The sequence below is a fragment of the Carcharodon carcharias genome, chromosome 3 (genome assembly GCF_017639515.1).
Source record: "Carcharodon carcharias isolate sCarCar2 chromosome 3, sCarCar2.pri, whole genome shotgun sequence".
NCBI classification, from domain to species: Eukaryota; Metazoa; Chordata; class Chondrichthyes; order Lamniformes; family Lamnidae; genus Carcharodon; species Carcharodon carcharias.
In genome coordinates this window covers 74,697,239-74,718,451 of record NC_054469.1, presented here as the reverse complement: position 1 = coordinate 74,718,451, position 21,213 = coordinate 74,697,239, and the positions used below count along the sequence as shown (strand labels likewise).

Sequence of the window (21,213 nt, the reverse complement as noted above, 5' to 3'; positions counted from 1 at the left end):
TTTAATTTGCAATACTTTTATTTAATGTATAAAATTAGATTCATAATGCCACCATCTGCAAATCCGTTTACTGCGGGATTGAGTCATGTATTTGGTCCACTTATTGACTTGGATCTAAAAGTGGCACAATGTACAGGTGTACAGAATATGCTTAATAATTTACAGATACAGCACCTCATTTATACTGAAAAAGATGCCCAATGTTCTGCAGAAGTTCCAGCAGCCTCATGTCAAAAAATAGATTTTGCCATTCTAATTTTCACAAACTTGTCAGCCATTAAACTGAATTTTTGGAAGCCATAAACCTCAGACCAACATAGTTTTGAACTCTATGAAGTTAAAATGTTGTGAACACATAAAACATGTTAAAATAGTTTACAACAGCTCACCTTTTAATCAGGCTAAGGTTCAGTTATATTGCTAAATACAAACTCATTTTTAAGATAGATTTGGTGTCTTGGCTATAAACTGTTCCCTATCGATTCTTTCACCGTTATTGCAGGGGTTGGTCCAACACGGGTCCAGATATACCCTTTCTCAGGTCTGGTTGGAATAACTGGAAATGGAGTAGATCGTGATTTGAAGTATTCAGAAGGTGCATGACAGATAAATTCAAAATGCTCCATTTTTCTCGGTAGGTCTTCCTCTGGTCCTGGAGTGAAAACATAATTTTTTTTTAAATAAAATCTAACAATATATTTTCCTGAACTATTACTGAACACTCAAAGGAAAGCGTAAATACTTATTTGTGAGCCCTACCAGTTTAAAAATCAACTTTTAAAAACATACCCATGTTGTAATTTGTTAATCCTCAAATTACTGTTTTACATTTTCTTTTCTTTATCCTTTCATGCGATGTGGGTGTCGCTGGCAAGGCCAGCATTTGTTGCCCATCCCTAATTGCCCTTGAACTGAGTGGCTTGCGAGGCCAATTCAGGGGACAGTTAAGAGTCAATCACACTGTTGTGTCTGGAGTCACACGTAGGCCAAACCAGGTAAGGATGTCAGATTTCCTTCCCTAAAGGACATTAGTGAACCTGATGGGTTTTTATGACAATTGATGATGGTTTCATGGTCACTATTACTGAGAATAGTTTTCACTTCCAGACTTATTAACTGAATTCAAATTTCACCAGTTGCCGTGGTAGGGGTTGAACCCACGTCCTCAGAGCATTAGCCTGGGTATCTGGAGTACTAGTCCAACCACATTACCACTACGCCACCATCTCCCCTGTTAGGGTCATTACACCGTTACAATATGCCACAGATCAGTTTTCAAAAATAATAGATGGCAAATTCATTGCTGAAATAAAACTTTTTATGGCAATACTGCAATGCAAGCAAACTGTCCCTTTATATTTTTTATCTTTAAAATAAAATTAGTATAGGGATGAAAAAAAATTCATTCTGGATCAGATCCATGTTGGATTTAGCAACTGGCGTTACATCAGTTTTGAATCCGTCCCCTGAAACTACTGTATCCTGCTGGGATGTGGCTCCAGAGATGCTAGCAGCCCTCCAGCTGTTCCACTGCAGAAGAATTCCATTCAAGCCTCTTGCACCTGATCACTGTCCAGACATGCCGTTTTCAGCCAAGTGCCTGGACAGTGATCAGGTGCAGGCAACTTTTCCCACTTTAGCTAGGCAACGACGTCCAGCATAGACCAGCAATTAAGTCAGAGGTCTGTTGGGCTGAATGATATAATACAAAGCATGTGGTGCCTTCATCCCCTAGGTCATTGTCAGGGAAATTCTTGCTAATGCATTTATTCAATAACCCTTCATCTGATGCTAAATTCTGTATTAAGTTTCCTTTCACTTGAAAGAAACAAAAACTACTAGTTATTTTCTGGGATGAAAGGCCAGGTGGGTAAAACTAAATGAGCAGCACTAAGAAATTCAAATGAGTAACTTTTATCCTTGAAACATTTTATTAAAAAGAATAAAAGTGTGCTCATGCTGTGTGATTAGGCAAGCATAAATGATTTTCATAAACATGGCACTGAATTACTGTGTTGGTTTCACTTCACTGATTGAAATTCAGCAGAATGCATTAATGATAACCTTAGTCTCAATGGCATTTTAAATTATATATGGTGCAACTATGAGGTTGAGATTATATTTTGGAACTGCAGCTTTAAGTTTAGGGTAAATTAAGGGGGTCAAGTGACCTGTTCTGAAGTCTGCCTGACAGTAAGCTTGGGTGGTTTGAATCTTAGGGATCAAAAGGCAGCTTAGATTGCTTTACTGAGAAGGTGGTGTAATGTATTTACACTTGGAAATAAGTGTAAGTTTACAATGTGCAGACTCGAGTCTCCAAAAGTCCTAGAAAGGTGTTTTGGTGTCAGGTTGTAAGCAGTTGCGCTGTAAACAGTCCATTTACTTCTAGGATGAAAGGGGGTTGGGATCAAGAATAACAATTAGCATTTCTACCTAGATGAAAGATTAATGTGTTTCACATTGCCAAGGGGAAAGAGGGCAGAGCAAGCCATCATTGAAATCAGGTTACAGGCTTCCCTAAACATTTACAAATATCACAGACAGATAACAGAAGTTCTGGACAGTCAGCCGAAAAAAAGACGCTGCTTGGCTTTGTGAGCCACCATAGCCAGATACAGGAGGGAGACAGGGAACCCAATGGAAGCTGGGAATAACTGTGGACTATTTATTATAAGGGCTGCGATTCCATGGAGAGTGCAATGGGTGATAAGAATAAAAGGAGAATGTTCCTCTCTGTATTTAAAGTACAAGTTGCCAACTAAAAGAAAATAGTGTTTAGTCATCAGTATTTTTAATCATCTGTTACAGTAAAAGTTTTAGAATTACACAAGATTTCACATTTTTTCAGCTATCAACTGGAAGTTCGAATCTCTTCTTAAAAGTTAGCAATCTCTATGGAGATCATAACATTTGCTTTTATTACTGATTGTTCAAATATTGTTTAGGGTCAAGAATCATGGATGATCTTGAATGTTAATTGATACAAACAGCATTAGAAATCAAAATGTAGCTGATGAAAATGCTGATATTCTTATTAACACTTAGAAAAGGTTTGTGAACAGAATAGTGACAAGAGATGAAAGCAAAAGGCTCTAGGATATTTCACAAAGAAAGATTTATGAAGATAATTGCAGGAGCTTGCAGATAGGCTTAATGAGCGCATCCAACCGGTAGATGTAACACAACCATCAGAAGGCACCAGGTTCACCGCCTGTTTAGCCGATTGCAGCTAGGGCGATGATAGGGGGCATAAAAATTGGCCTCAGTGCTTGCGAGAACTGCACATATGATTTCAGCTGAAGAGAGGATCAGGTTTGGCAGTGATATCCTCACAGATGAATACGTTGCTGACACTCATTAACATAGTTCACATATAATGGTCACTTCACTGGAGGGTGAATCTATCCCAGCAAGAAGCTGGTAGCTTCAGGAGACGATTTGCCAAGATGGGAAAAAGTAATTAACAATATGAATTGGAAGAACGACATGATTTAAAACAGTACAAGGAGAAAATGTACTAATACTAGCATGAATACCACCTCACGTGAATAAACAGGAAACTGTAACAGGATAATCACTGGTGATTTAATCCTAGTGAAGAAATGCACAATTTGGGACTCTAGGCTTTTAAAAATTGGCCATCCAAGTAAGCACAAGCTGAACTGCCATCTCTTAAACAAATACATGTCAAATCCAATCTAGCGTTTATTGGCATTCAAGTTGGATTTCTAAAAGATGAGAAACTGGCTACAGAAGGATTTTTTCCCTCTAGGGAGATTCTACATCCTAGTGAGCCAAGGTTATTGATGTCCTTCTTGGAAATGTTCCGAGTGAGGAATACTGCTATGCCACAATATTTAAGGTGTACTAATGGGTATACAAACATACAAATTAGGAGCAGTAAGTTATTCGGCCCTTCAAACCTGCTCCGCCAATCAATAATATCATGACTGATGTTATTGTGGCCTCAACTGCACATTCCCACCTACCTCCAATATCCTTAGGTCCTTGACTAACAATGGAGCCAATCTACCTCTGCCTTAAAAAAAAATATTTAATTACCCTGCCTCCACCGCTCTCTAGGGAAGAGAGTTCCAAAGGTGCATGACCCTCAGAAAAAACGTCTTAGTCTGAAATGGGAGACCACTTATTTTTAAGCTGTGTCCCCTAGTTCTAGTCTCTCACACAGGGGGAAACATCCTCTCAGCACCACCCTGTCCAATCCCCTCGGGATCTCGTGTGTTTCAGTAAGATCATCTCTCATTCTTCTAAACTCCAATGGATACGAGCCCAGTCTGTCCAACCTTTCCTCCAAAGATAGCCCCCCCACATCCGACTCCCTGCCCATCTTGGGAATCAATCGAGTGAACATTCTCTGAACTGCCTCAAATGTCTTTAAATCCTTTCTTAAATAAGGAGACCAAAACTATAAACAATACTCCAGACTCACCAATGCCCCGTACAGCCAATTGATGCCCATACCCCATAAACAAATTTTAAAAAGGCTCCTAATATCCTCTTATGCAACTTACTTTCCTACCTATCTTTGTAGAAAGCAAGCTTTGCACTATAGACATTAACAGCTTATTACATACCAAGTATAAAAGTTGCTGCGTCAAACTGGTCTTTGGAGCTTGCCTGAGTTGGGATAAGCCATGTAATCACTGCACTCTTCTCACAGTATTGATCCTGCACAAATCCTCGGATCTGAGCGTAGTAAAGCTTTTCATCATCTTCATCTACAACGGAGACTATATCTCCAACTTGATAATATATACCCTAAAACACATTGAAAGAACATATACCCTTAAGTAAAATAACCTTTAATGCTTCTGAAAATTCCAAGCTAAGTCAATAATGACCCAGTGGATAAGCATACTGGGGAGTCACAGATTCCGAATAGGTCCTGGGTATGACCACTGGTCTGTGCTGTGTCATCTGATCTTGGCTGGGCTGCAGTATAAGCACTAGAATTAGGCTTTGTGCCCTTTGGAGTGGTTGGGTGGGAAAATAAGCTTAGACTCCTCTTCCTGATCACTATGCAATGACTCCTGCTGGAAAATGTCCTCATAATATCTGCATGAGTGTAAGATCCAGTTTGGTATTTATGCCATTTCAAAATCAAACACACTATGTTACTAGACACCAGTTTCACATGAAAACCAGATGAACCACATCCACTATGTATCAGTGCACATTAGGAATGAAGTCCAGAAACTTGCGGGATTGTAGTGGGGAGAATCCCACCCTAAAACCACTAGAAGGGCTGGTTCTTGTAAAGTATGTGTAGGATAAACTAATGAGAGAAATTAATGCTCAGGGTAGCAACAACTTTACACTGTATGAGAAGAGAGTGATAACTGTTTGGCAAGTAGACACTGATTGGCAGAGGCGCTGCCAAGGAGAATGCACCAGTTAACAGACTGGCAGTTAACTGCCAAACATGGCCAAAAAAAAATTAAAGATTATCAGGTAGTAAATTGTTAAGAACCATACTCTAGCAATTATATATATTGAGCTTAAGGTTTTACAAGTTGATTATGCTTTAGACTGTCTCTACAGTAAAAAGGAGTAATGAAGAAAGTCATGTGATCGGCTAAGAGTACTGCCTGACAAGTCTGTGTGGCTTGGTTACCATGGAGACCAGGGAGGAGTGGGTGCGCCCAGGTTGTGTGTTATTAAAAAGCACGTTAGGTTGAACACCTGAAAACAAAGGTAGAGGCTGACGTTTTTGTTATTGCAGACTTTTTGTCTCAGAGACTTTGAACAGAGACAGAGAGAGATAAGAAATAGCAGTTGCTATGGTCTGCAGAGGAAAAAGACTGTCTTCTGTATTCTACAAGACTGAATGTGGGGATAGTTTGTCCTTGGTTGAAAGAAGAAATCCACCTGATTTAAAGACACAGGAGATTTGCCCTAGCGGGCCAGGAGAAGAAATCACTGGAGTGGGCCTTACTGCTGAAAATAGTTTTGGGAATTCTCAAGAGGGACGAGAGAGATCGCCTTCAACGGTTACAGGACATTACGACTTGGCGAAAAGAGATGTGAACCTGTTGGAAGCCAGGCTGTTTCCTGAAGACTGCAAGTCTGCGGCAAGTGCGCTATACAGTATATATGCTGTGTTGGTTTTGTTACAGTAAAAGTCTTAAAACCTGAAATCTGATTGTGCAATTCTTTTAAGTTGGTCACTGGAAATTCAAATAGTTTTTTTTAAAGTTAAAATTTTCTACAGGGATCATAGCAATGTAACATTTCATGTGAAGGACTTGCAGTAGCCCATTCATGCAAATAGTTTCTTCAAAAATGGCTTAATCATTTTCTCCAGTAGATGTTTTCCATATAGAGATATAAAACAAAACTACATACTGCTGAAAAATTCTTACCCCATAGAAAATGGATTCAGATGTGATTATCGTAGACACAGATTTTGGTGCTTTAATTGGCTGCAAAATACCACAGCAGTGTCTGTAAATGAAAATTCAGACTATTCCAAACAAACATTCAAAATACTACTTTAAATTCAATAACAACTTTTATTTATATAGCATCTTTAATGCAATGAAATGTCCCAAGATGCTTCACAGGAATGTTGATCAAACAAAATTTGACACCAAACCACAAGAGATAATAGAGCAGGTGCCGTAAGTTGGTCAGAGAGGTAGGGTTTAAGGAGGATATGGAGAAAGAGTTAGACCAGCTTAGAGAGGGAATTCAAGAGCTTAGAGCCAAGCATCTAAAGGCACAGCCACTAATGGCGGATGAATTAAAATCGGGGGATGCACAAGAGGCTAGAATTAGCAGAACACAGATAGCTGGGAGGATGATGGGGCTGGAGTAGATTACAGAGATAGGGAGGAGTGAGGCCATGGAGGATTTGAAAACAAGGAATCAAATTCAAAACCTGTCATAGTCACTTAGGGTATCATTTGTGACTTTGATGAGAGCTGTTTAGGTACTGTGGCAGGGGCAGAAACCTGATTGGAGGGATTCAACCATAGAGTTCCAGGAATGATGGGTATGGATTTGGGAGGTGACAACAAATTCAAGAATTTGTGAGGAAAGGAATGATGGAGATGGATTGGTAGTTTGCAAGGACTGAGGGGTCAATTCACCGCAGACTCCACATATACGTGCATATAAGGTTACAAACAAAAAGAAACAAAATCCATGCATTTGTATAAAACACTTGACCAAACATGGTGATTGCCCCTCAGAGTGGAGGAAACTTGATGTGAATTCATACTGACTGTTTTATGCATTGTCATGAAGAGTTATTGTCTATAATGTTACTGGAAATTTTTTTTTTAAATAGAATTGTAGTGGGGTCCGTGTTTATGTGTGTGTCTTAATTGGATTAAAGCCAAAAGTCTGGGTGCTTTGGTGTATAGCAGTTTTGAGATGTTAATTAGATAAACAGTAAGGAGGATAGAAAGTAAAGTCTAAGTTTGCATTTGTTGAATAAAGCATTCCAGAGTGGGAGTAAGATCTTGCAACTAGCCTGGGAGACAGCAAGCAATGTATTTATATTACCAATAAAATTAGCGGGATGAAAATATTATTGCTAGAAGATGTGATGTTAGAAGCCTAGAATGCAATGGAAAATTTCATTCAAAGGAAAAGCTAGGTATAAACAGAAAGGAGTTTGTGTATGTAAATCAGAGGCATTTAAGGTCTAACCAGCCTGTAAGCCTTCAACGGTGTCTGCAAAGGAACCAAATTGCAAGGGACTTCATTTTGAATTCGTAAGATCAAATGTGCTTTGCCTGGTGTCTGTTGAAAGTCTATGGGTTATTGTTGCCTGGGATTTACCTGGGAGTGATTACTTTGGGGATTTGTTCAGAAGTTATTATGGTAGTAATTTGTAGACATGTGTATCATGTTTAATTTGTTGTTAAATTAATAAATGTTTAATTTAGTTTTGTCTAAAAAAACCCCTTGAGGCTCGGTGGTCTTATTCCTGAATTCAGAGCTGCATCTCAAACATACCAATTGAAAATATAGGTTGTGACAGTTGTTCAAATTTCCCTTTGGGACTTAAACAACTCAGCTTTTACCAACTGCTGTGTCATAACAGTATTATCCAACCTATGCATCTTTGGAAAATGTGAAACTGGGAACTGGAGTCAGGCTATTAAAAACCTGGCAGCTGAAGTTTGGAAAATGACATGAAGAGCCCAAAACAGGAGAGGGAAATTATTCCATGAGCAAATGACTGTGCACCACAGACTGAGCATTAGGATCATCCATCATGATACTGTGCAAGTTGATCCCACTTTCAATCATCAAATTGTGACCTAAATTTCTACCCTTAGTTCAATTATATCAATGCTATGGAAAATTCAATATTTAACACTCTTCTTTTACAATTCTGAAAGCCAATAGGTCCCTTATTAAACACCAGTGTTAAAATGCTCCAATTCAAAACCAAAATATTAGATTTCACATAGCTGAAATGTTATTGCCATGTGCTTTTTACAGGAACTGCCCCAATGGATGAAGTCATGGATTTAACAGGGGTGCATGGTTTAACCCATTGCATCATGTCAAACAGTCCATGAGAGACGGAAGGTGAAACATACGCCTCCAATAACACAATGCCAGAATATGTAAATGCCATAACCTGGAATTTTCTCGCATGTTCAGTTCCTGGAACAGCCCAATCAAAAATCTGTTGCTTTCATGGTACAAGGGCCAACATAGTAGGTTCTCACTGCAAAGCAATTATTTCTGAAATTTTTCATTAAAAAAGAGATTTTAACAAATCACAGGAACAGATATAGACAAGATAGTCGTTCATATACATCCTGGTTCTTTTAAGTTCTAATTTTAATAAGGGATCCATTACTTACCAGAATGCAAAAAAGAATCCAATCAGCAATTCAGGATGGAGATTTACTTCAAAGAACAAAAATAGGCATCAACAATTAATGAGGCTACTTCATATGAGAATGGTCGTTAGAAAGTATTTTACATTAAATAATTTTTCAATCTTTGATCAAATGGTATAACGTAGACCTAGGATACTTGCCCTATTGATTCAAGAAGTGTTTTCTTCCCTTACCCCCCCATAATTTTAAATATTCAAAAATCGCATCTTTAAACTGCCTTACGTTTTTTAATTTGAATATATGTCTACGTCCCTTTCCTTTAGTAGAAACTTTCTTTTCAGCAGGGGGCATAGACCTGTATTTTGTGTTCCGTAACCTTGCAGAGCGCCTGTGGATTTCTTGCTTTGCCTGTCAAAACAAAAAATTGAAAATAACCAAGTACTCAAACAGTATTCGAAAGAACTTCACAGTTACTTCAATATTAACATATATTGGATATGCATTACCAAGTAGCATATACTTCAAATGAATAATGAAGACAGCCCAGCACAGTTAATAAGCCCACCAATGAAAAGGAATATCTGGGTTCAAATAGCGAAAAGGGCATCTACAAACTTGAGTTCACCTGTTGGTACTCAGAGGGAGTATGTCATTCGTCTCATCTATGCAAGTAATACTGAACTCAAGAAACACCAACATGGATCAAGTATTTTGCTGAAAGCATTGAGAGTGACCTCAGGAAAAACAATTACCAGCAATGGAAATACTAGCAAGGTGGCTCTCAAAAAGAAACTAAGTAAGGGGAAGACATGTTTCATCACCACAGGACAGAGGTCTCTCAATGGGCTAAACTCTCAGAAGTTCCCAACTTTCATTCCGAGTCCATGTTGAGTCAACTTGAAAGTGGAATACCAGAACTTGCCAAGGCTTGCAGGGTGAGAACAGGAATGTGCTGAGTGATTTTGGCTGGAAAATGTATGAGAGCAGGTTAAATCTAAAAACTAGCTCTAATGAAACATCACAAATCTGAAATGTTAACTCTGTTTCTCTCTCCATGGATGTTGCCAGACCTGCTGAGTGCTTCCAGCATTTTCCATTTTTATATCAACTATAGTATCATGAATGACCAAATAGCCAGTTAACACTTACTACTGAAGTTTAACAGCAGTTCGGCATCATTTTGCACATTCCTGCCCCATTTTTCATGAAAAACTATGGGTCATAACTTACAACTAGCATCGGAAAGTGCTGGACCGCAGGAATTAGAACAAATAAATACATGCTTACCTTGAAAATTACACTGACACATCCGCTGGCAGGAGCTGCTTGGGGCCTGCATTGAAAGACTCCTTGCAGGTCCCAGTGAATTCAAGAAAGCCGTGCCCCATTTTTTACGCCACTAGCTGCTCTAAAGCAGGTAAGTTTACAGGGCTAGTTAAATTGACAGGCCAGGCTGTCTAAGGTAAGAGGATAGAAATTGGAGATTGGGGGGTGGGGGCCAGAGGGCGAGGGCGGGTGGCCCAGAGGACGGGGAACGGGGGTCCTCTTCCCATAAAACATGCAAGAAATTCTGGTTCCATTCCCTGTTCCAACAATCCTCCAAGTACAGAATTCTCCTGATCCACCTGCTCAACATAAAGCCTAATTAGAGGAAATATTCTCTTATTCGCTTCATTAAATATTTGATTAAATCTACATTCAGATACATTTACATAAAAATACACCCCAGTCCGAAAGAGCGAGTCTAGGGAAGGACACACCATTCATGGTGAACTAAAGAAGTTAAAGATAGCATCAAGTTGGAAGAAAAAGCATACAATTCTGCGAAGGTTAGTCGCAGATCAGAAGATTGGACAGAATATGAAAAACAGCAAAGAATGACTAAAAAATGGAGAAATTAAGAGTACGAGAGAAAGTAGAGTATGAGAGAAAGCTTGCTGGAAATATAAAAACAGATAGTAAGAGTTTTTACAGACATTTAAAAAGGAAACTAGTAAAGTAAGTGTTGTCCTCTAGTGTGTGTGCCTGGGAAATTAATGATGGAAAATAAGGTTATGGCAGGTGAATTGAACAGATATTTGGCATCTGTCTTCACTGTAGAGGATACAAATATCCCAAAAATAATTGTAAAACAGATGAAAGAGAGGGAGGTACTTAAAACAAATAAAATCACCAGGGAAAGGGTACTGAGAAAATTATTAGAACTAAAGGCTGACAAGTCCCCTGGAACTGATATGGGCTTCATCCCAGGGTCTTAAAAGAATTGGCTGCTGAAATAGTAGATGCATTGGTTTTAATTTTTCAAAATTCCCTAGATTCTGGAAAGGTCCAATCAAATTGGAAAAGAGTGAATGTAACTCCTCTATTTAAGAAAGGAGGAATACAGAAAGCAGGAAACTACAGGCCAGTTAGTTTAACATCTGTCACAGGGAAAATGCTGGAATCTATTATTAAGGAAGTTACAGCAGGACACTTAAAAAAATTCTCAAAGCTATCAGGCAGTCATCACGGTTTTGTAAAGCGGAAATCGTGCTTGGCTAATTACTAGAGTTCTTTGAGGAAGTAACAAGAGGATCACTGGCCCTCTATACAGCTCTACCTGTCCCACCCCCGCCAGCCACCCCACCCTCCCCTTAAACCAGCTTATATTTCACCTCTTTTCTATTTTTCCTTCCTTCTAGTGAAGAGTCATACAGACTCGAAACATTAACTGTATTCCTCTCTGCAGATGCTGTCAGACCTGCTGAGTTTTTCCAGGTATTTTTGTTTGTGTTTTGGATTTCCAGCATCTGCAGTTTTTTGCTTTTATGTTATATGGATAAAGAGGAACCTGTAGTGCTGTACTTGGATTTCTAGGGCCAGAATTTTCTGCCTGTTGGGCAGGCCTTGCGGGAGTGGTGTGGATCTGATTGCTGCCCGCGATCGGGTCCATGCCGCCATTTTACGCAAGTGGGCTAATTAAGGCCCATCCAGCGTGAAACGCAGCTCCCGAGAACTGTGGGAGTGGGCGGGCGGCAGCGGGACTGCAATGACCACCAGGTTCAATGACAACCCGATGGCCTGTTTAAAAGAGCTCCTGCAGCCTTGCAGGTGGGGGGGTTGGGGGGGGGCACTATTGTGCCCCTTGTTTTTCAGATGATTGCCTTGCTGCCCTCCTTGAGGAGGCAGAAGCATGACAGGAGGTCCTCGTTCCCAGGGATGGGAGGAGGAGGCCCCCCACATGACCAAACGTGCCTGGGAGGAGGTGGCGGAGATAGTGAGCTCCCACAACATGGTGCGATGCATCTGGATCCAGTGCCGCAAGCATTTCAATGACCTCTTGCGCTCGGGAAGGGTGAGTGTGTTGGCATTGGTCACTTAACCCAACAGGTAGGCTTTCATGCCTGGCCACATCCCCCCCCCACCCCCGGCCAACAACCCCCAACTCGGAGTGTAGTTACTGCTTTGAATCATTGATGGCATGTGTCCATCGCTGGGTGGGCCAGCAGATATTACCCATGCCTAGGTCACCCTGAGAGGGTGGTGATGAGATGGGTTCTGCACCTGTAGCATGTGGTACAGTGGCACCCACATTACTGTTTTGGGAGCAACCTAGAGGATCTGCACCTAGACGCAGTGCTGGAACTCCAAAACATGTCAAAGTCAGGGTGCGGACATGCTGGGAGGGGAGCTTCCAGGTGACGGGGCATTCATCCATCTGCTGCCCTTTGTGTTCCACACGCTTGTGCCTCCTTGCTTTGCAAGGTTAGACCGTGTGGTGCCAAATGTGATGAAGGCAGCATTTGATCGAGGGGGTGCTGCGGGGAGACAGGCTTGGCATCTTTGAGACTGTGTGCAGCAACTGCGGGGTGAGGAGGCACTGGAGTCCTGCAATGTCTCACTCTGGTTGGGATGGGATGGCAGCAAAGAGAGTCCAGATACAAGTTGCACTAATCAATGCTCTTCTCTCCTTTTCAGGAGAAGAATGCTCATAATTCCACCAAGCGGTTGAGGACTGGCCCAGCTGACGATCATTAGCAGAGTTCAAGTAGGAAGCCCTCGATCTGGAGAGGCGCCATGCGCCCAATTCCACCAGTGTCGATGAGGCTGGGGTGCTACGGGCAGGTATATTTGCCCAGCACTGAGGTCACCATTAGTGTCCCAGCAGCTATGGAACTGCTGAATGTTCAGTGCTTGAAGTTTGCAACATGGCTTGACCACTGCTTATGGAAGGATGAGCGCGCATAATGATCCAGGGGACAGGGGTGCACATTGACATTGTCTCCACGTTAACTAATCAAATGTCCTTGTTCTTCCTTTCGGCATCACCAGAGCAGGGCCAAGAGGAGACGGCCCCTCTCACACCTGAGGGCCCTGAAGTCTCTGTCCCACCTGCGTCACACCATCTCTGCCAAGCAGGCACCAGCACAGATACTAGCACCTTGGTGGGAATTAGATCATCGGCTAGTGTCCCGGGGCACAGCGGTGAGGGCACTTCACAGTTGCTGGAGGAGCTGGCGGAGACAGAGTGCCCATGGTGCCAGCAGTCAGAGGACCGCAGGGGACCAGGTACATGCTCAGTCCGTGGCTGATGATGTGCCTCTGGAGTTGTCCGCAATGTTTCAAATGCTCGAAGTCCAGCGGGGTGTGCGGGAGGATCTGGTGGAGATACATGAGGGTATGCTTGGCTTGGTCTCTGTGGTGGCGGAGTCCACGCGGACCATCGCCAATGCAATGAGCCGCATGGCCAAGCGCCATGTATCCTCTATGGAAAGAGTGGCGACTCTCGTGGAGAGGCTCCTCCAGGAGACCAATCAGGGCTTCCTGGGGATGCGCTCAGACCAGCAATCCCTCACATCGGCATTGACCTCAGCTGGCCAGTGTCAATGTGGGAGATGGTCTGGGCACCAAGTTTCCCACCTCGAGGCCCATCCATCTACCATGAGCAGGGGGGTCTGAAGCGACCTCATGTTGGTGCAGCAGCTGCTTGTTGTCTCTGTGGGCTCTTCTCAGGGTGCTCTGGATGAGGACAGCAGCTGCTCTGCCCCTCTGCCAGTGACCATTGCTTACGATGAGGCTGCGATGACTGGGGAGATGCCAGTTATGGAACTGGTCACTCCCTCCCAGGTGGGGCTAGCACAGGCCAGAGGATGGCAGCCAAGATCATTGAGGCCAACAGGACAGCACACTGAGAAGGCTGTCTCAGATGCCAGTGCCAGCGAGGGGGGAGCACACAGATGTTGCACCCAAAACCATAAATTTAAGGCACCTTAGGCACACAACAGGTTTCTCACTGGTGCTTTTGTGTTACCCCGCAATGAGGTCATAATTAGCTGGTGCGCTGTTTAACACCTTTGTCATTTTGTTTCCTTGAGTTCATTTTGTTATATCATTAAATTTTGACATGTGACCACGGCTGAGGGTGACTCTTTTCCACTGCAGGTGGATGGTTACCAATGATGTTATGAGTGGGTTGTATCACGTTGAGCATTATTGACAAGGCCCTCAGTTAATGTTCCTATCCAGGCAGATTTAACACTCAGGTATTCAGTACGGAGCCTGCAGTACAGGCTTGTGTTGCAGGTCCATCAGTGGTGTGCTAGCTGAAGGTTCATTGGATTAAAGCCTCCCGGGTGTCCCTGCTTCCTTGAAGTATGCCCAGGTCAGCACCTACCCTCTCAGCATTTCCGTGTGTGTGCTCATCCTCGGACCCACTGCTGGACTCATCATGTGCAGCCGACTACGTCGACATCTTCTTCATCCATGGCGTCGCACCTTTCCAGTGCAAAATTGTGGAGAGCGCAGCATGCAACCACTATCAGCGAAACATGACCTGGGGGGTACTGGAGTACACCCCCTGAACGGTCCAGGCATCGGAAGCGCAACGAGAAGACCAATGGTTCTCTCCACCACAGCCCTTGTGGAGGATTGGCTCCTATTGTACCGCTGCTCGGATTCTGTTCTTGGATGGCGGAGAGATGTCATGAGCCATCATCTGAGGGGATAGCCCTTGTCACCCAGCAGCCATCCATCCAGCCGGGGTGGAGCACTGAAGAGCCCCAGCGCCCGGGAGCGTCTGAGGATGTAGGTGTCGTGGGACCTGCCTGGGTACCTTGCATAGACTTGTAAAATCAGCAACCTGTGATCACACACTATCTGCACGTTCATGGAGTGGAAGCCCTTCTTGTTGACGAAGGCACTGGGCTCACCTCCTGGCACCTTGATGGCCACGTGTGCAGTTTATTGCACCCTGGATGTGGGGGAAGCCAGCAATCCCTGCGAAGCCTCTGACTTGCTCTGTCTGTCTGGCCTGGTCCCAGCGGTAGTGGATGAAAGTTAATGCATGCCTGAGCAGTGCGTCTGTCACCTGCTTGACACGAGTGTGGACAGCTGATTGGGAGACACCGCAATGATCACCCACTGACCCTTGGAAAGAGCCAGAGGCACTGAAGTTGATGGCAGCTGTGACCTTCAAAGCCACTGGCATGGGGATATCCAGTTAGTGGATATCTCAGGCCCAATCATCTAACAGATATAGTTGACTGTCTCCCTTGAGAGATGGAGCCTCCTTAAACACCTCAGACATATTGAGGTAGCTGCTTCGTTGCCTGTGTATCCTGGCAGCAGGATAGTGGCGTCTTCTGCGGCCCCTTCCGCCTTGGACTTCCTTCTTGCCCTGTGCCTGCATGTCTCTTTCCAAAGGTGGCTCGTCTGGAGGCTGAATGTGCACTCCTGGCCTCCTCCCCCATCTGGCCTTCCTTTCCTCCTCAGAGGTGCCTCCAGTGGGGAGCACAATTCCCATTCCCAGGCTAAGGGAAGGCTTCCTGAAACTTGCAGGCCCCAAAAAGAATCTTCACTGTAGAGTGCTAACCTGAAGGTTGTGAGTGCTGTCCAAGCAGCCTGTATGAGTTTTGAAGTATTTCTGCTCACACAGGCAAGTATCAGTAACTTTCCAAATAAATTTTCTGACTAAGCACATCTGCGACCTCACTGACCCCCTTAACCCGCCCGTGGGCGAGGTTTATACAAATGTGTCCTACCCGCCTGCCCATGCGACAACTTGAAGATCGCATGGGCCCTGAAATATTGCTGACAATTGGTGCCTCAAGGGCCTTAAGTGGCCCGTTAATTAATGACAGGCACGCATCGGAGATCAATGCATGCCCGCCCACAGAAATATCACGATGGCGCACGGTGACGTTGGGACACTCACCCAATTTCACCACGTCATTTTACATGCCAGTGTGTGGGTTCCGCCCCCACACGCCAAAGGGAAAATTCCGCCCCAGAAGACATTTGACAAGGTGCCGCATCAAAGGTTAATACACCAAATAAGAGCTCAAGGTGCAAGGGGTAACATGTTAGCATGGATAGGGGGTTGGTTTGCCAACAGGAAGCAGTAAGTAGATATAAATGGGTCTTTTTCAGGTTGGCATGATGTAACAAATGGAGTCTCACATGGAGCATTTCTGGGACCTCAACTATTTACAATCTATTGAATTAGATGAAGGGACCAAGTGCATGGTTGATAAATTTTCTGATGACACAGAGAGGTAGGAAATTAAGTTGTGAAGAGGGCACAGGAAGTCTGCAAAGGGATATAGGCAGATGGATTATAATGTGGTAAAATGTGAACTTAACTACTTTGGCAGGAAGAATAGAAAAGCAGCATATCATTGAAATGGTGAAAGATTGCAGAACTTTGAAGTACAGAGGGATTTGGGTGTCCTGGTACTTGAATCACAAAATGTTAGAACGCAGGTACAGTATACGATTATAAAGGCAAATGGAATGTTGCTGTTTATTGCGAGGGGAATGGAATATATAAGCAGGGAAGTTTTGCTACAGTTGTAGAAGGCATTGGTGAGGCCACATTTAGAGTATTGTGTACAGGTTTGAACTCATTTAAGGACATTAGAAGCAGTTCAGAGAACATTCGCTACTGATTCCTGGAAAGAAGGGGTTAGCATATGAAGAAAGGCTAAACAGGTTAGAACTGTATCTATTTCAGTTTAGAAGAATAAGAGGTGATCTTATTGAAAGATAAAAGATCCTGAGGGGTCTCAACAGGGTTGATACTGGAAAGATGCTTCCACTTATGGGAAAGACAAGAACTAGGAGACACAATTTAAAAATAAGGGGTCCTCATTTAAGATTAAGATGAGGAGGGTCATTAGTCTTTGGGGTTCTCTTCTCTGAATAGTAGAGGCAGGATCATTGAATATTTTTAAGGCAGAAGTAGATTGATTCTTCACTCACAAATGAATCAAAGGGTACATCAAGCCAGGATTGTCAACGACCTCATCTCCTCTGGAGATTTTTCCTCCACAACTTCCAACCTCAGTCTCCCAACCCTGGACAGTCACTTTTACCTCCTTCCCAAAATCCAATGGGTCCGGGTAGACCCTTGTGTCAGCCTGTTCCTGCCCCACAGAACTGATTTCTTCCTATATGACTCCTTTCTCTCTCCCCTTGTCCAGTCTCTTCCCGCCTACATTCACGATTCCTTTGATGGCCTATCAACAATTTCCAGTTCCCTGGTTCCAACCACCTCCTCTTCACCTTGGACGTCCAATCAAGCTACACCTCCAAACCCCATAGGATGGTCTCAGGGCTCTCTGCTTCTTCCTTGAACAGAAGCCTGAGCAATCCTCATCCACCACCACTCTACTCCATCTGGCTGAACTTGTTCCCTCACTGAACATTTTCTCCTTTAACTTGTCTCACTTCCTTCAAATAAATGGTGTAGCAATGGGTAATCATATGGGTCCCAGATATGCCTGTCCTTTTGTGGGGTACGTGGAACATTACTTTTTTCCAGTCCTGCTTGGGCTCCCTCCCACAACTCTTTTCTTTCAGTACATCGAAGACCATATCGGTGTCGTTTATGTTCTTGTCTGGACCTGGAAAAATTTATTGACGTTGACTCCAATTTTTACCCCTCTCTCACTTTCACATGGTCCATCTCCGACACTTCCCTTCACTTCCTTGACCTCTTTGACTCCATTTCTGGTGATAGACTGTCCACCAATGTTCATTATAAGCCCACCAACTCCTACAGCTACCTCAACTACTGCTCTTCACATCCTGCTTCCTGTGAGGACTCCAATTCCATTCTCTCAGTTCCTTCGCTTCTGTCACATCTGCTCTGATGTTGCCACCTTCCAAAACGGCATTTCTGACATGTCTTCCTTAACCGAGGTATCCCCCACACACTGTTTGACAGGGCCCTCAACCGTGTCTGACCCATCTCCCACATCTCTGCCCTCACCCCTTCCTCTCCCTCCCAGAACCATGATAGGGTCCTCCTTGTCCTTACTTTTCACCCCACCAGTTTCCGCATTCGAAGGATCATCTTCCGTTATTTCTGCAAACCCTGTCAGCATTCTGTAAGGACCATTCCCTCCAGGGTGCCCTGGTCCACTCCTCCATCACCCCCAACTCCTCATCCCCTTCCCAAGCAATTGCAGAAGATGCAACACCTGCCCCTTCACCTCCTCCCTCTTCACCGTCAAAGGACCCAAACATTCCTTTCAGGTGAAGCAGCGTCTCACCTGCACCTCCTTCAATTTGGTCTACGGCATTTGCTGCTCACAATGCGGTCTCCTCTACATTGGGGAGACCAAACTCAGGCTGGGTGACCGCTTTGCGGAACACCTTCACTCAGTCCACAAGCATGACCCAGACCTTCCTGTTGCTTCCCATTTCAACCCACCCTCCTGCTCTCATGCCCACAAGTCCATTTTTGGGCTGCTGCAATGTTCCATTGAAAGCCAACGCAAACTGGAGGAACAGCACCTCATCTTCTGATCATGCACTTTATAGCCTTTCACACTTAACATGAGTTCAGCAACTTCAGACTGTGAAGTCTCTCCTCTATCTTCACCCCTTTTAAAATCCTTTTTTCATTTTTTAATCATTTGTTTATTTATATTAATCATTTTTTTCACCCTTTCGCCCCCATCCTAGGGCCATCTGTCACTTTCTTATTCTTTCACAGAGTGCCAACACATTCTGCTTTCACACCTTTATGCCACTATCAGCACCTTCTTTAGTCTTCACCACTACCACTGACATTCCCTATGTTTTGTGTCCATGACATCGTTGTCAATCTCTCCTTAGTGCCCACCTATCCCTGACCTTCCACCTTACTTCAATTGCTCCGCTCCCCCTTAAACAGTATAAGTTCCATCACATTTCTACTTCTCTTTAGCTCTGAAGAAGTCATATACGGATTCCGCCGATGCTGCCAGACCTGCTGAGTTTTTCCAGGTAATTCTGTTTTTGTTTCAAAATGTCAACTCTGTTTCTCTCTCCACAGATCATACTAGATCTGAGTTTTTCCAGCATTTTCTGCAGTATTTTGCTTTTATTCAAGGGCCCCTGGGGGGAGGGGGCGGAGGAATCGCCAGGGAAGTGGAGTTTTGAGGCCCACTCAGCCGGCCATGATCTTATTGAATATCAGGGCGGGCTCAAAGGGCCGAATGACCTCCTCCAGCTCCTAATGGGTATGTTTGCCTCTCCTTGGTCTCTGTGCAGAAACCGGCTCAGGATCTCACCCCGGTGTCCTCAGTTTCCCAGCCCGTCCGTCCCAGGCCAGAAGCCTGTACCACTTCGGTTCCTCTTTCCAAGGACCCCCAGCGCTCCGGGAAGACGGTGGCAGGGGCCTGCCCAGCGGGTCACAGCCAACTTCCCCTCGAGTCACTCCCGCTCTTCCAAGCCGCCGCCTCACCTGTTTGCTGCTGCTGCCGCCGCCGCTGCCGCCGCCACTCCCGCCGTTGCTCTGCTGAGCAGCCGGGGCTGCTCCAGGGCCCGAAGTTGAGCCGGAGACCGAGCCAGGTCCGGGACTTTTGCCGGCGCAGTTGTTGCAGACGATCTCACCCTGACTGCCCTTCCTCCACATGGCCGAGGAATTGGCCTTGCACACACTGCAGGACGGCTTCAAACCCAGCGGCATCTCCGTGTCTTCACCGAGCACCCACTAACCCAACCAGAGATAACGCCACCCGAAACCAAACCCAGGCCTTTTCCCTCCGCAGATAGAGCGGCGGGAGGACCGACAGGCCGCTGCGACCTCTAGCGACGGGAGGACCGATAGGCCGCCGCGCCGCGCCGCGCCCCAGCGGCGGGAGGACCGACAGGCCGCCGCGGCCTCTAGCGACGGGAGGACCGATAGGCCGCCGCGCCGCGCCGCCCCCCAGCGGCGGGAGGACCGACAGGCCGCCGCGGCCTCTAGCGGCGGGAGGACCGACAAGCTTCCCCGAAAGGCAGGAGGCCGCTGCGACCTTTTTCGGTGGGGGGAACCGGGAGGCTACGCTCGCCACATTCATTCGCTCCAGTTAGTTGCTTCACATATTCTTAAGTACCTGAATTTTATTACAACTTTCTCTCTTGGAAATTCTGACTTTTGGGTAAACTGTGATAATCCTGTATCTTATCCACATTCCCATCCTTGCGATAAAAACAAAAAACTGTGGATGCTGGAATCCTACACAAAAACAGAATTACCTGGAAAAACTCAGCAGGTCTGGCAGCATCGGCGGAGAAGAAAAGAGTTGATGTTTCGAGTCCTCATGACCCTTCGACGGAACTAGGTGAATCCAAGGAAGAAGTGAAATATAGGCTGGTTTAAGGTGGGGGGGGGGGGGGTGGGGGCGCGGAGAGAGAGAGAAGTGGAGGGGGTTGGTGTGGTTGTAGGGACAAACAAGCAGTGATAGATAGAAGCAGATCATCAAAAGATGTCACAGACAAAAGAACACATAGGTGTTGAAGTTATCTAAATGAATGTGCTAATTAAGAATGGATGGTAGGGCACTCAAGGTATAGCTCTAGTGGGGGTGGGGGGAGCATAAAAGATTTAAAAATATTTAAAAATAATGGAAATAGGTGGGAAAAGAAAAATCTATATAATTTATTGGGAAAAAAAAAGGAAGGGGGAAGAAACAGAAAGGGGGTGGGGATGGAGTTCAAGACCTAGTTGTTGAATTCAATATTCAGTCTGGAAGGCTGTAAAGTACCTAGTCAGAAGATGAGGTGCTGTTCCTCCACTTTGCCCCAACTTAGTCTACTGCATTCATTGCTCCCAATGTGGTCTCCTGTACGTTGGAGAGACCAAACGTAAACTGGGCGACTGCTTTTCAGAACACCTGCGGTCTGTCCGCAAGAATGACCCAAAGCTCCCTGTTGCTTGCCATTTTAACACTCCACCCTGCTCTCTTGCCCACATGTCTGTCCTTGGCTTGCTGCATTGTTCCATTGAAGCCCAACACAAAGTGGAAGAACAGCACCTCATCTTCCTATACCATGAATGCCCTACCATCCATTCTTAATTAGCACATTCGTTTAGATATCACCAATTTCAACACCTATATGTTCTTTTGTCTGTGACATCTTTTGATGATCTGCT

General features: G+C 44.5%; 1 protein-coding gene across 1 annotated transcript; it reads right to left on the bottom strand.

Moving 5' to 3' along the window:
• On the bottom strand, nucleotides 1–19,899 carry gatad1 (GATA zinc finger domain containing 1). The gene is made up of 5 exons (XM_041184516.1): nucleotides 19,540–19,899; nucleotides 9,111–9,236; nucleotides 6,384–6,443; nucleotides 4,596–4,779; nucleotides 1–652 (listed from the first exon to the last, which is right to left on the bottom strand). The coding sequence occupies exons 1-5, from the start codon at nucleotides 19,762–19,764 to the stop codon at nucleotides 462–464; spliced, it is 786 nt and encodes a 261-aa protein (XP_041040450.1). The 5' UTR covers nucleotides 19,765–19,899; the 3' UTR covers nucleotides 1–461.
• Between the last annotated feature and the right edge of the window lie 1,314 nt (nucleotides 19,900–21,213).

Bases quoted from the DNA above. Each gene is read 5' to 3' on its own strand.
- gatad1 (XM_041184516.1), bottom strand. From the start codon at position 19,764: ATGCCGCTGGGTTTGAAGCCGTCCTGCAGTGTGTGCAAGGCCAATTCC. The intron at 9,237-19,539 runs GTGAGGCGGCGG...TTGTTTTGACAG, and splicing joins GCGGCAGCAGCAGCAAACAG to GCAAAGCAAGAAATCCACAG. The intron at 4,780-6,383 runs GTAAGAATTTTT...AATGTGTTTTAG, and splicing joins CTGAATCCATTTTCTATGGG to GGTATATATTATCAAGTTGG.